At 45.5% G+C, this 11,460-nt stretch overlaps 1 protein-coding gene and 1 long non-coding RNA gene across 2 annotated transcripts in view; one reads left to right on the top strand and one right to left on the bottom strand.

The window, feature by feature from the left end:
* The window catches only part of abcd1 (ATP-binding cassette, sub-family D (ALD), member 1), a 50,375-nt gene extending 40,836 nt beyond the window's left edge, over positions 1-9,539 (top strand). The window contains exons 11-12 of the mRNA XM_045207007.1: positions 3,035-3,160; positions 8,390-9,539. Coding sequence (XP_045062942.1) covers positions 3,035-3,160; positions 8,390-8,657 — 394 coding nt within the window. The 3' untranslated portion in view covers positions 8,658-9,539. The remainder of the gene's footprint in view (positions 1-3,034; positions 3,161-8,389) is intronic.
* A 221-nt stretch (positions 9,540-9,760) lies between these two features.
* Positions 9,761-10,790, bottom strand: LOC121537789. The gene is made up of 2 exons (XR_006657374.1): positions 10,059-10,790; positions 9,761-10,023 (listed from the first exon to the last, which is right to left on the bottom strand). It is a non-coding gene; the product is annotated as an uncharacterized LOC121537789 (long non-coding RNA).
* Positions 10,791-11,460: the final 670 nt, after the last annotated feature.

The following is an 11,460-nucleotide window of genomic DNA, read 5'->3' on the forward strand; positions in this document are numbered from 1 at the left end:
AGGTACGTCCCGACTGGTAGAGAACGCAGTCTGGATGTTTCTACCACAGGTACGTCCCGACTGGTAGACAACGCAGGCTGGATGTTTCTACCACAGGTACGTCCCGACTGGTAGAGAACGCAGTCTGGATGTTTCTACCACAGGTACGTCCCGACTGGTAGACAACGCAGGCTGGATGTTTCTACCACAGGTACGTCCCGACTGGTAGACAACGCAGGCTGGATGTTTCTACCACAGGTACGTCCCGACTGGTAGACAACGCAGGCTGGATGTTTCTACCACAGGTACGTCCCGACTGGTAGACAACGCAGGCTGGATGTTTCTACCACAGGTACGTCCCGACTGGTAGACAACGCAGGCTGGATGTTTCTACCACAGGTACGTCCCGACTGGTAGAGAACGCAGGCTGGATGTTTCTACCACAGGTACGTCCCGACTGGTAGAGAACGCAGGCTGGATGTTTTACCACAGGTACGTTCCGACTGGTAGACAACGCAGGCTGGATGTTTCTACCACAGGTACGTCCCGACTGGTAGAGAACGCAGGCTGGATGTTTTACCACAGGTACGTCCCGACTGGTAGAGAACGCAGGCTGGATGTTTCTACCACAGGTACGTCCCGACTGGTAGACAACGCAGTCTGGATGTTTTACCACAGGTACGTCCCGACTGGTAGACAACGCAGGCTGGATGTTTCTACCACAGGTACGTCCCGACTGGTAGACAACGCAGTCTGGATGTTTCTACCACAGGTACGTCCCGACTGGTAGAGAACGCAGTCTGGATGTTTCTACCACAGGTACGTCCCGACTGGTAGAGAACGCAGTCTGGATGTTTCTACCACAGGTACGTCCCGACTGGTAGACAACGCAGGCTGGATGTTTCTACCACAGGTACGTCCCGACTGGTAGAGAACGCAGGCTGGATGTTTCTACCACAGGTACGTCCCGACTGGTAGAGAACGCAGGCTGGATGTTTTACCACAGGTACGTCCCGACTGGTAGAGAACGCAGTCTGGATGTTTTACCACAGGTACGTCCCGACTGGTAGAGAACGCAGGCTGGATGTTTCTACCACAGGTACGTCCCGACTGGTAGAGAACGCAGGCTGGATGTTTCTACCACAGGTACGTTCCGACTGGTAGAGAACGCAGGCTGGATGTTTCTACCACAGGTACGTCCCGACTGGTAGAGAACGCAGGCTGGATGTTTTACCACAGGTACGTCCCGACTGGTAGAGAACGCAGTCTGGATGTTTCTACCACAGGTACGTCCCGACTGGTAGAGAACGCAGGCTGGATGTTTCTACCACAGGTACGTCCCGACTGGTAGACAACGCAGGCTGGATGTTTCTACCACAGGTACGTCCCGACTGGTAGAGAACGCAGGCTGGATGTTTCTACCACAGGTACGTCCCGACTGGTAGAGAACGCAGGCTGGATGTTTTACCACAGGTACGTCCCGACTGGTAGACAACGCAGTCTGGATGTTTCTACCACAGGTACGTCCCGACTGGTAGAGAACGCAGGCTGGATGTTTCTACCACAGGTACGTCCCGACTGGTAGAGAACGCAGTCTGGATGTTTCTACCACAGGTACGTCCCGACTGGTAGACAACGCAGTCTGGATGTTTTACCACAGGTACGTCCCCGACTGGTAGAGAACGCAGGCTGGATGTTTTACCACAGGTACGTCCCGACTGGTAGACAACGCAGTCTGGATGTTTCTACCACAGGTACGTCCCGACTGGTAGAGAACGCAGGCTGGATGTTTCTACCACAGGTACGTCCCGACTGGTAGACAACGCAGTCTGGATGTTTCTACCACAGGTACGTTCCGACTGGTAGACAACGCAGGCTGGATGTTTCTACCACAGGTACGTCCCGACTGGTAGAGAACGCAGGCTGGATGTTTTACCACAGGTACGTCCCGACTGGTAGACAACGCAGTCTGGATGTTTCTACCACAGGTACGTCCCGACTGGTAGAGAACGCAGGCTGGATGTTTCTACCACAGGTACGTCCCGACTGGTAGAGAACGCAGGCTGGATGTTTTACCACAGGTACGTCCCCGACTGGTAGACAACGCAGTCTGGATGTTTCTACCACAGGTACGTCCCGACTGGTAGAGAACGCAGGCTGGATGTTTCTACCACAGGTACGTCCCGACTGGTAGACAACGCAGTCTGGATGTTTCTACCACAGGTACGTTCCGACTGGTAGACAACGCAGGCTGGATGTTTCTACCACAGGTACAGTGAGGGGGGAAAAAAATAATGGATCCCCTGCTGATTTTGTACGTTTGCCCACTGACAAAGACATGATCAGTCTATAATTTTAATGGTAGGTTTATTTGAACAGTGAGAGACAGAATAACAACAAAAAAATCCAGTCTTTTGTGTTTCTTCCATTTGCGAATAATTGCACCAACTGTTGTCACCTTCTCACCAAGCTGCTTGGCGATGGTCTTGTAGCCCATTCCAGCCTTGTGTAGGTCAACAATCTTGTCCCTGACATCCTTGGAGAGCTCTTTGGTCTTGGCCATGGTGGAGAGTTTGGAATCTGATTGATTGATTGCTTCTGTGCAAATCAATTTATAACATTTCTGACATGCGTTTTTCTGGATTTTGTTGTTGTTATTCTGTCTCTCACTGTTCAAATAAACCTACCATTTAAAATTATAGACTGATCATGTCTTTGTCAGTGGGCAAACTTACAAAAATCAGCAGGGGATCAAATACTTTTTTCCCCTCACTGTACTCTACTGGACTGGTAGAGAAGAGAACGCGGTCTGCAAATATTGAGGAAAAAACCATATGTTAAGGAAACACTTAGCCATAAAATAAACTGTCTTCATCATAAGGATGTAAACTAAAACTATTATAATGAGCAGACAATCGGAGCTGCTACCGAGAGAGACTGTCTCAACATGATTTTAAAAAATCTAAATCCTTATACCGTATCAGTTTTGAGAGGAATGGAAACAGGATCTGTGGATTTCCTGCTAATGCAGGGTGTTTTGTCTTGTCTTCCGAAGGCCTAAGTATGCCCTGCTTGATGAGTGCACCAGCGCTGTCAGCATCGACGTGGAGGGGAAGATCTTCCAGGCTGCAAAGGATGCTGGGATAGCACTGCTTTCCATAACCCACCGACCCTCCCTCTGGTCAGCACGCTTAACAATCAACCAATTTATTTATTTACATAGCCCTTTTTACAGATTCTATGTATGTGCATTTATTCGTTAATTTAACAATTCATTCCTGAAGGAAACTTGTTTTGTATGGGAACATAAATGAGATTAGATTTGTTTTCTGATCTAATCAATGTGCAAAAAAGATAAGACTTAGACTCCGTTTACACAGGCAGCCCAATTCTGATAATTTTTCACTAATTGGTCTTTGACCAATCAGATCAACTCTAAAAAAGTTCTGAAATGGATGGTCAAAAGCAGGGGTTGGAATCAAAATAATTTCTCAATCGTTTCGTCCTGAATAGAACAATTTTTTTTTGGGGGGGGGGGTTCCGTTCTGTTCCTACCTGCAAAATAAGGTTCTGAACCGGTTCGGACCAAAAAAGTACTGGTTCCTTTCTGTTTCTTTTTAAGCCTCTGATTTACACTGAACAAAAATATAAAAGCAACATGCAACACTTGTATAGATTTTACTGAGTTACAGTTCATAGAAGGAAATCAGTCAATTGAAATAAATTCATTAGGCCCTAATCAATGGATTTCACATGACTGGGAATACAGATATACATCTGTTGGTCACAGATACCTTTTAACGAAAAAGGTAGAGGCATGGATCAGAAAACCAGTCAGTATCTGGTGTGACCATTTGCCTCATGCAGCGCGACACATCTCCTTCGCATCATGCTGTTGCTTGTAGCCTGTGGAATGTTGTTCCACTCCTCTTCAATGGCTGTGCGAAGTTGCTGGATATTGGCGGGAACTGGAACACGCTGTCGTACACGTCGATCCAGAGCATCCCAAACATGCTCAATGGGTGACATGTCTGGTGAGTATGCAGGCCATGGAAGAACTGGGACATTTTCAGCTTCCAGGAATTGTGTACAGATCCTTGCGACATGGGGCCGTGCATTATCATGCTGAAACATGAGGTGATGGCGGCGGATGAATGGCACGACAATGGGCCTCAGGATCTCGTCACAGTATCTCTGTGCATACAAATTACCATCAAAACGTTGACATCAGGAAACTGCTCGTCCACACGACACCATACACCCTGTCTGCCATCTGCTCGGTACAGTTGAAACCGGGGTTCCTCCGGGAAGAGCCGACTTACCCTCCAGCATGCCAGTGGGTATCAAAGGTGAGCATTTGCCCACTGAATTCGGTTACAACACCGAACTGCTGTCAGGTCAAGACCAGGGTGAGGACGACGAGCACCTATAGATGAGATTCCCTGAGACGTTTCTGACAGTTTGTGCAGAAATTATTTGTTTGTGCAAACCCAGTTTCATCAGCTGTCCGGGTGGCAGGTGAAGAAGCCGGATGTGGACTGGGCTGGTTATACGTGGTTTGCGGTCCCTCATTTTGAGACATCTGTGGCATTGTGTTCTGACAAAACTGCACATTTTAGAGTGGCCTTTTATTGTCCCCAGCACCAGGTGCACCTGTGTAATGATCATGCTGTTTAATCAGCTTCTTGATATGCCACACCTGTCAGGTGGATGGATTATCTTGGCGAAGGAGAAATGTTCACTAACAGGGATGTAAAAAATGTGTGCACAACATTTGAGAGAAATAAGCTTTTTGTGTGTATGGAACATTTCTGGGATCTTTTATTTCAGTTCATGAAACATGGGACCAACACCTTACATGTTGCGTTTATATTTTTGTTCAATATACTTTTTATTTTTTTTGTACATTTTAGCTCAACATTACATTTACTAAACCAATTAGTGTGGATAGAGCAGCTTACTGTGGAGCTGATAATTTATTTAATCTTTATAGGAAAGTCGTTAAGAGCAAATTCTATTTTGCCGTAACAGCATGGTTTAACCATAATGAAAGAGAAACACACACTGATCTGGCAGTCACAGTGTAGTTAATAAAAACATGGTTTAACCATAATGAAAGAGGCAGTCACAGTGTAGTTAATAAAAACAATGTGAAAAGTGATCACTATAGTATCCTTAACTAGCATGGAAAAGGTCAATCCATTCTTCTCTAATTAAACATCTCTCCCTAATTTCTGAATTGCGCTTGTAATGTCGTCCGTAGGCTACAGTAACTTGGGCTACAGTAACTTGGGCTACAGTAACCTGGGCTACAGTAACCTGGGCTACAGTAACCTGGGCTACAGTAACCTGGGCTACAGTAACCTGGGCTACAGTAACCTGGGCTACAGTAACCTGGGCTACAGTAACCTGGGCTACAGTAACCTTCAGAGGGGAGGGGCAGGTAGCCTACACACACACACACACACACACACACAAACTCCCCCCCCACCCACTGGAATAAGTTTGAGTGACAGAAAGGTCTTTGCTAAGGCGCTTTGTAGCGATTTTTGTGGGACTGGGAAAAAAATGCCTGAAACGTAAAATGTTATTAACCGGTTCTCATGCTTTTAAAAATAACGGTTCTGTTCCTCAAATGTTGTTATTTTTCTGTTCTGTTCCCTGAACCAATCCCAACCCTTGGTCAAAAGACCAATTAGTGGAACAAAGGGGTGTATACACTAGGATCCAAATGGAATCCAATGAAAGGGACCTTTTTTGTGACTAATGAATACACCCCAGAATTGGGCTACCTGTGTAAAACGTAGCCTTTGAGAACCACCGGGTTGTAGATGTAGTTATATGCATCCTCCAGTAGGGGGCAGTGGTGATCTGAGAGTTCAGCCGCTGCGTCTTATGGAGGACAGTCCTGGTCAGAAGTTTTGAGAATGACACAAGTATTTGTCTTCACAAAGTTTGCTGCTTCAGTGTTTTTAGATATTTTTGTCAGATGTTACTATGGTATACTGAAGTATAATTACAAGCATTCCATAAGTGTCAAAGGCTTTTATTGACAATTACATTAAGTTTATGCAAAGAGTCAATATTTGCAGTGTTGACCCTTCTTTTTCAAGACCTCTGCAATCCGCCCTGGCACGCTGTCAATTAACTTATATTTACATTTACGTCATTTAGCAGACGCTCTTATCCAGAGAGACTTACAAATTGGTGCATTCACCTTATAGCCAGTGGGATAACCACTTTACAATATGTATTTTATTTTTTATTTTTTTATTTTTTGGGGTGGGGTAAGGGAGGGTAGAAGGATTACTTTTATACTATCTCAGGTATTCCTTAAAGAGGTGGGGTTTCAAGTGTCTCCGGAAGGTGGTGAGTGACTCCGCTGTCCTGGCGTCGTGAGGGAGCTTGTTCCACCATTGGGGTGCCAGAGCAGCGAACAGTTTTGACTGGGCTGAGCGGGAACTGTGCTTCCGTAGAGGTAGGGGGGCCAGCAGGCCAGAGATGGATGAACGCAATGCCCTCGTTTGGGTGTAGGGACTGATCAGAGCCTGAAGGTACGGAGGTGCCGTTCCCCTCACAGCTCCGTAGGCAAGCACCATGGTCTTGTAGCAGATGCAAGCTTCAACTGGAAGAACTTCTGGGCCACATCCTGACTGATGGCAGCCCATTCTTGCATAATCAATGCTTGGAGTTTGTCAGAATATGTGGGTTTTTGTTTGTCCACCCACCTCTTGAGGATCGACCACAAGTTCTCAATGGGATTAAGGTCTGGGGAGTTTCCTGGCCATGGACCCAACATTTTGATGTTTTGTTCCCCGAGCCACTTAGTTATCACTTTTGCCTTATGGCAAGGTGCTCCATCATGCTGGAAAAGGCATTGTTCGTCACCAAACTGTTCTTGGATGGTTGGGAGAAGTTGCTCTCGGAGGATGTGTTGGTACCATTCTTTATTCATGGCTGTGTTCTTAGGCAAAATTGTGTGAGCCCACTCCCTTGGCTGAGAAGCAACCCCACACATGAATGGTCTCAGGATGCTTTACTGTTGGCATGACACAGGGCTGATGGTAGCGCTCACCTTGTCTTCTCCGGACAAGGTGTTTTCCGGATGCCCCAAACAATTGGAAAGGGGATTCATCACAGAAAATGACTTTACCCCAGTCCTCAGCAGTCCAATCCCTGTACCTTTTGTAGAATATCAGTCGGTCCCTGCTGTTTTTCCTGGAGAGAAGTGGCTTCCTCGCTGCCCTTCTTGACACCAGGCCATCTTCCAAAAGTCTTTGCCTCACAGTGCGTGCAGATGCACTCACACCTGCCTGCTGCCATTCCTGAGCAAGCTCTGCACTGGTGGTGCCTCGATCCCGCAGCTGAATCAACTTTAGGAGACGGTCCTGGCACTTGCTGGACTTTCTTGGGCACCCTGACGCCTTCTTCACAACAATTGAACCTCTCTCCTTGAAGTTCTTGATGATCCGATAAATGGTTGATTTAGGTGCAATCTTACTAGCAGCAATATCCTTGCCTGTGAAGCCCTTTTTGTGCAAAGCAATGATGACGGCACGTGTTTCCTTGCAGGTAACCATGGTTAACAGAGGAAGAACAATGGTTTCAAGCACCACCCTCCTTTTAAAGCTTCCAGTCACCACCCTCCTTTTTAAAGCTTCCAGTCTGTTATTCTAACTCAATCAGCATGACAGAGTGATCTCCAGCCTTGTCCTCGTCAACACTCTCACCTGTGTTAACGAGAGAATCACTGACATGATGTCAGCTGGTCCTTTTGTGGCAGGGCTGAAATGCAGTGGAAATGTTTTTGGGGGATTAAGTTCATTTTCATGGCAAAGAGGGACTTTGCAATTAATTGCAATTCATCTGATCACTCTTCATAACATTCTGGAGTATATGCAAATTGCCCTCATCAAAACTGAGGCAGCAGACTTTGTGAAAATGTATCTTTGTGTCATTCTCAAAACTTTTGACCACGACTGTAGGCCAGCCAGGAACAACCCCTACCCCATGTCACTTCATGTAGATCTGAAAGGATCAGTTCATATGTTTTGAATAATGAATCATTCCCCTATATAGCTCCTATACTATCTCTGCTCCGATCTCTCCCGATAAGAGTGTCTGCTAAAGGACTAAGTTGGGGGGGATAGTATAGGGTCTGTTTAGGACAGAGCTGTGGTGTCATTTCAACCTAACGTATTCCGCATGTTTGAGGGGTTCCGTTTGAGCAAACCGAGACACATAATCACTCATCTTATTATCTTGATCACCATAATGAGCAGTTATTTGGGATGTACGGTGGTTTGAAGATCAGGGATTTGTAGTGATCAGTGAGTCTGAATTTTTAAATACAATGTTAGTAAATCTCAAACACAGACCTTTCCTTTCATTTCCTTCCTTCCCATTCCAGGAAGTACCACACCCACCTGCTTCAGTTTGACGGCGAGGGCGGCTGGCGCTTTGAGAAGCTGGACGCCTCCACACGCGTCTCTCTCCAGGACGAAAAACAGAAGCTAGAGTCCCAGCTCTCTGGGATACCCAAGATGCAACAGCGCCTGTCGGATCTCTGCCGCATGCTGGGGGAGGACACCACCCCGTCAGGAACTGGAGGAGAGGAAGCAGGGGAGGAGAAGAAACAGGAGGAGGAGGAGGAAGAGGAGGAGGAGGAGGAAGAGTGATGAACAAGGAAAATAGAAGGATGTGTAGGATGATCATCTGAGGAGAGGGATGGATGGATGGATGGATGGATGGATGGATGGGAGTGAAAAGGTTTGGGCCCTGTCCAGAAACAACCCCTAGGCACTTCCCCCTGTAGCCCCCCTAGGCAAGGTGGAGCTGTATTCATATTAATGTTAACAATAGTAGCAGTCCAATCCTTTCAGATCCTCCCAAGTGCTCAGGCCATAGGGTGTAGGCCCCAGGAGTTGTTTCCCGACTGGGTCTTGTACTGTATAATATGGTTCTGGACTTTCACCGACCACTCAGATGTGGCTTTTTAAGTGTAAGAGGAAACCGAGCAGCAGTTGACTGTCTCGGCAGTTTGGGATATGAGGTTTTTGGGGAGAGGAAGTAGACTCTAGGGGAGAAGGTGAGGGTGGTAGTGTAGTGTACCTCTGCCAGGTGTTGATGAAAGAAAACCTTCAGACGACCGTTCGCTCTTCTCTTTCACCGTCTATGGTATCTCTTCTTCTACCATCTCTCTCTCTTCTGTCGTCTCAATGGGAATTTAATGAAATCTCTGGTGCACACACAGTCGGAGGATGGCGTCCCAAATATCACCCTATTCCCTATATAGTGCACTGCTTTTGACCAGGGCCCCTTGGGAACAGGGTGCCATTGGGGACGTAACGCTGGTGGGAGAGGTGACTGGCTGGCCTCTTCAGAAACCATCTGCTGTACTGAATTACTATTTCAACATAGAGTTTTACACCTATATATTTTTGAATAGCGGAAAGATTATTTGAAAGGTTTCTTACGATGAATGTAACAATCTATATTTTATTACAGTCTGTGCTGTATGTATACAATTGATTAAAAGGTAATAACCCTTTTTAACTTTATTTTAATATAGATTGATTTATTAAATGATATTTTGTAGAGTGTAGATGTTAACTTTTGAGACTTGTGTAGTAATATAGCTACTAGTAATATAATATAGCTTTATACCAGGAGTTTTCATTCTGTCGATTCTGTTGCTAAATGTTTTTTAAAGGAACTAAAAGAGGGTCTTACCTGAATTTGTCCAATTGGAACTCCAAACAGTTGCGAAACGTTCTGTTGTGCAACAGAATTGGCGGCATGAATACACCCCTGGACTTGGGCAACCCTGGTCCCGGGAGTGCCGCAAGCGCTTCATGTTTTTTATTTAACCGACCTGGAAGACCAGGTGTGTTTTGAATTTAGTCACTGAACTGATCAATCAGCTCAGTTGGTCTGGTGTGGTGCCTAGTTGGAACAAAATCCTGCAGCACTCCAGGAACAGGGTTTCCTACCCCTGGTTTACCTGCAGCACTCCAGGAACAGGGTTTCCTACCCCTGGTTTACCTGCAGCACTCCAGGAACAGGGTACCCTGGTTTACCTGCAGCACTCCAGGAACAGGGTTTCCTACCCCTGGTTTACCTGCAGCACTCCAGGAACAGGGTTCCTACCCCTGGTTTACCTGCAGCACTCCAGGAACAGGGTTTCCTACCCCTGGTTTACCTGCAGCACTCCAGGAACAGGGTTTCCTACACACCTCTCTGCCAATATTTAGCAATTTGTAAATTTGTTCTAAATTTATATTGAATTTAGATATTAGTCAACTGATCATCTAAAGTAATGTAATCTAAAGATTGTAGCCTGTATCACATTTTGTGCCATAAGTGCCCTTAACCTAAATGATTATGGTTTACTTATTGTTTTCCCACTATTAACTATAGAATATTGAAACGTATCAGTGGGGAACTGTGAGGGCCTTCAGAGAAGGATTTATAAAAAGGTATTAAAAAAAAAAAATGAATTTTCGTTTTTTAATTTCTATTTCATCTTTACAATAATTGTAATCTTCTGATTTCATGTCTTCAGTTTGTTGGAAAGAGAGGGGTTAATACTGAAGAGAGAATATCTAATCAGGATTTTATTTGGTGGTCTCTGGGTAGATACATCTGGAGTTCTCATAGAACGCCAGCAAAAAAACAACAGTCACACTACTTTTGAATTATAATTGGATGTCCTGCTTAATGTTTGTGTCATCGTCGCAAATCAACTGCATTCTACTTTAAAAAACAGTTCAACTTCAACCAGTAAAATGGTTCTTTGGCTAGCTTTTGCTACAAATGCTGCATCCAAAATAGTTATTTAGCAAAGATCACAACCAAATATAATCTTAGCGACTGTTCAAGCAAGAATCAAAACATCGTTGTAAGCGTATGAGAAACCCCAAAACGTTATTTTGTTTAGAAGTAATAAAAACTTAAATCTAATGGGAAGTAATAGCTGGTTTGTTAATTTCATTTTGGAAATGAAATGGTTGCGCTTTTGTATTGGTATGATTTAATGTGGCCTGCTGAAGTGAATGGGCTGGTTATTCTTTTAACATTATTTGATGCTGTGCGTGACTGCTGTCGTCTGTCTACCAGCTGTGTCTGTGTTTGACCAAACCTGGCTCCTCTTCGGTGCCTTGGAGTGCACAGGGATAACGGTCACTGTCCTTTCAGCAACATGAGCCTGTCACCTTGGTGACACTGTTGTTGCTATTGGTGATAGTGGTGTTATTAGGCTACCATGTTACGCTGGGTCTCCTGTCCATGCCGGTTCTGTCTCCATGTGCGGCAGCCCGAAGCGCGGCCTGTTTTCATTCAGTTATAATGTCATCCATTGCTCCTCCTTCACTACGACTAGCATGTTCCGACTACAGAAGATATGTCGGCGCATTAAGTGATGCTATGTTTTCTGTTATTTTCATGATTTTATTTTGGTTTGATACAACGTATTGGAAGATG

Source organism: Coregonus clupeaformis, chromosome 24 (assembly GCF_020615455.1).
Source record: "Coregonus clupeaformis isolate EN_2021a chromosome 24, ASM2061545v1, whole genome shotgun sequence".
NCBI classification, from domain to species: Eukaryota; Metazoa; Chordata; class Actinopteri; order Salmoniformes; family Salmonidae; genus Coregonus; species Coregonus clupeaformis.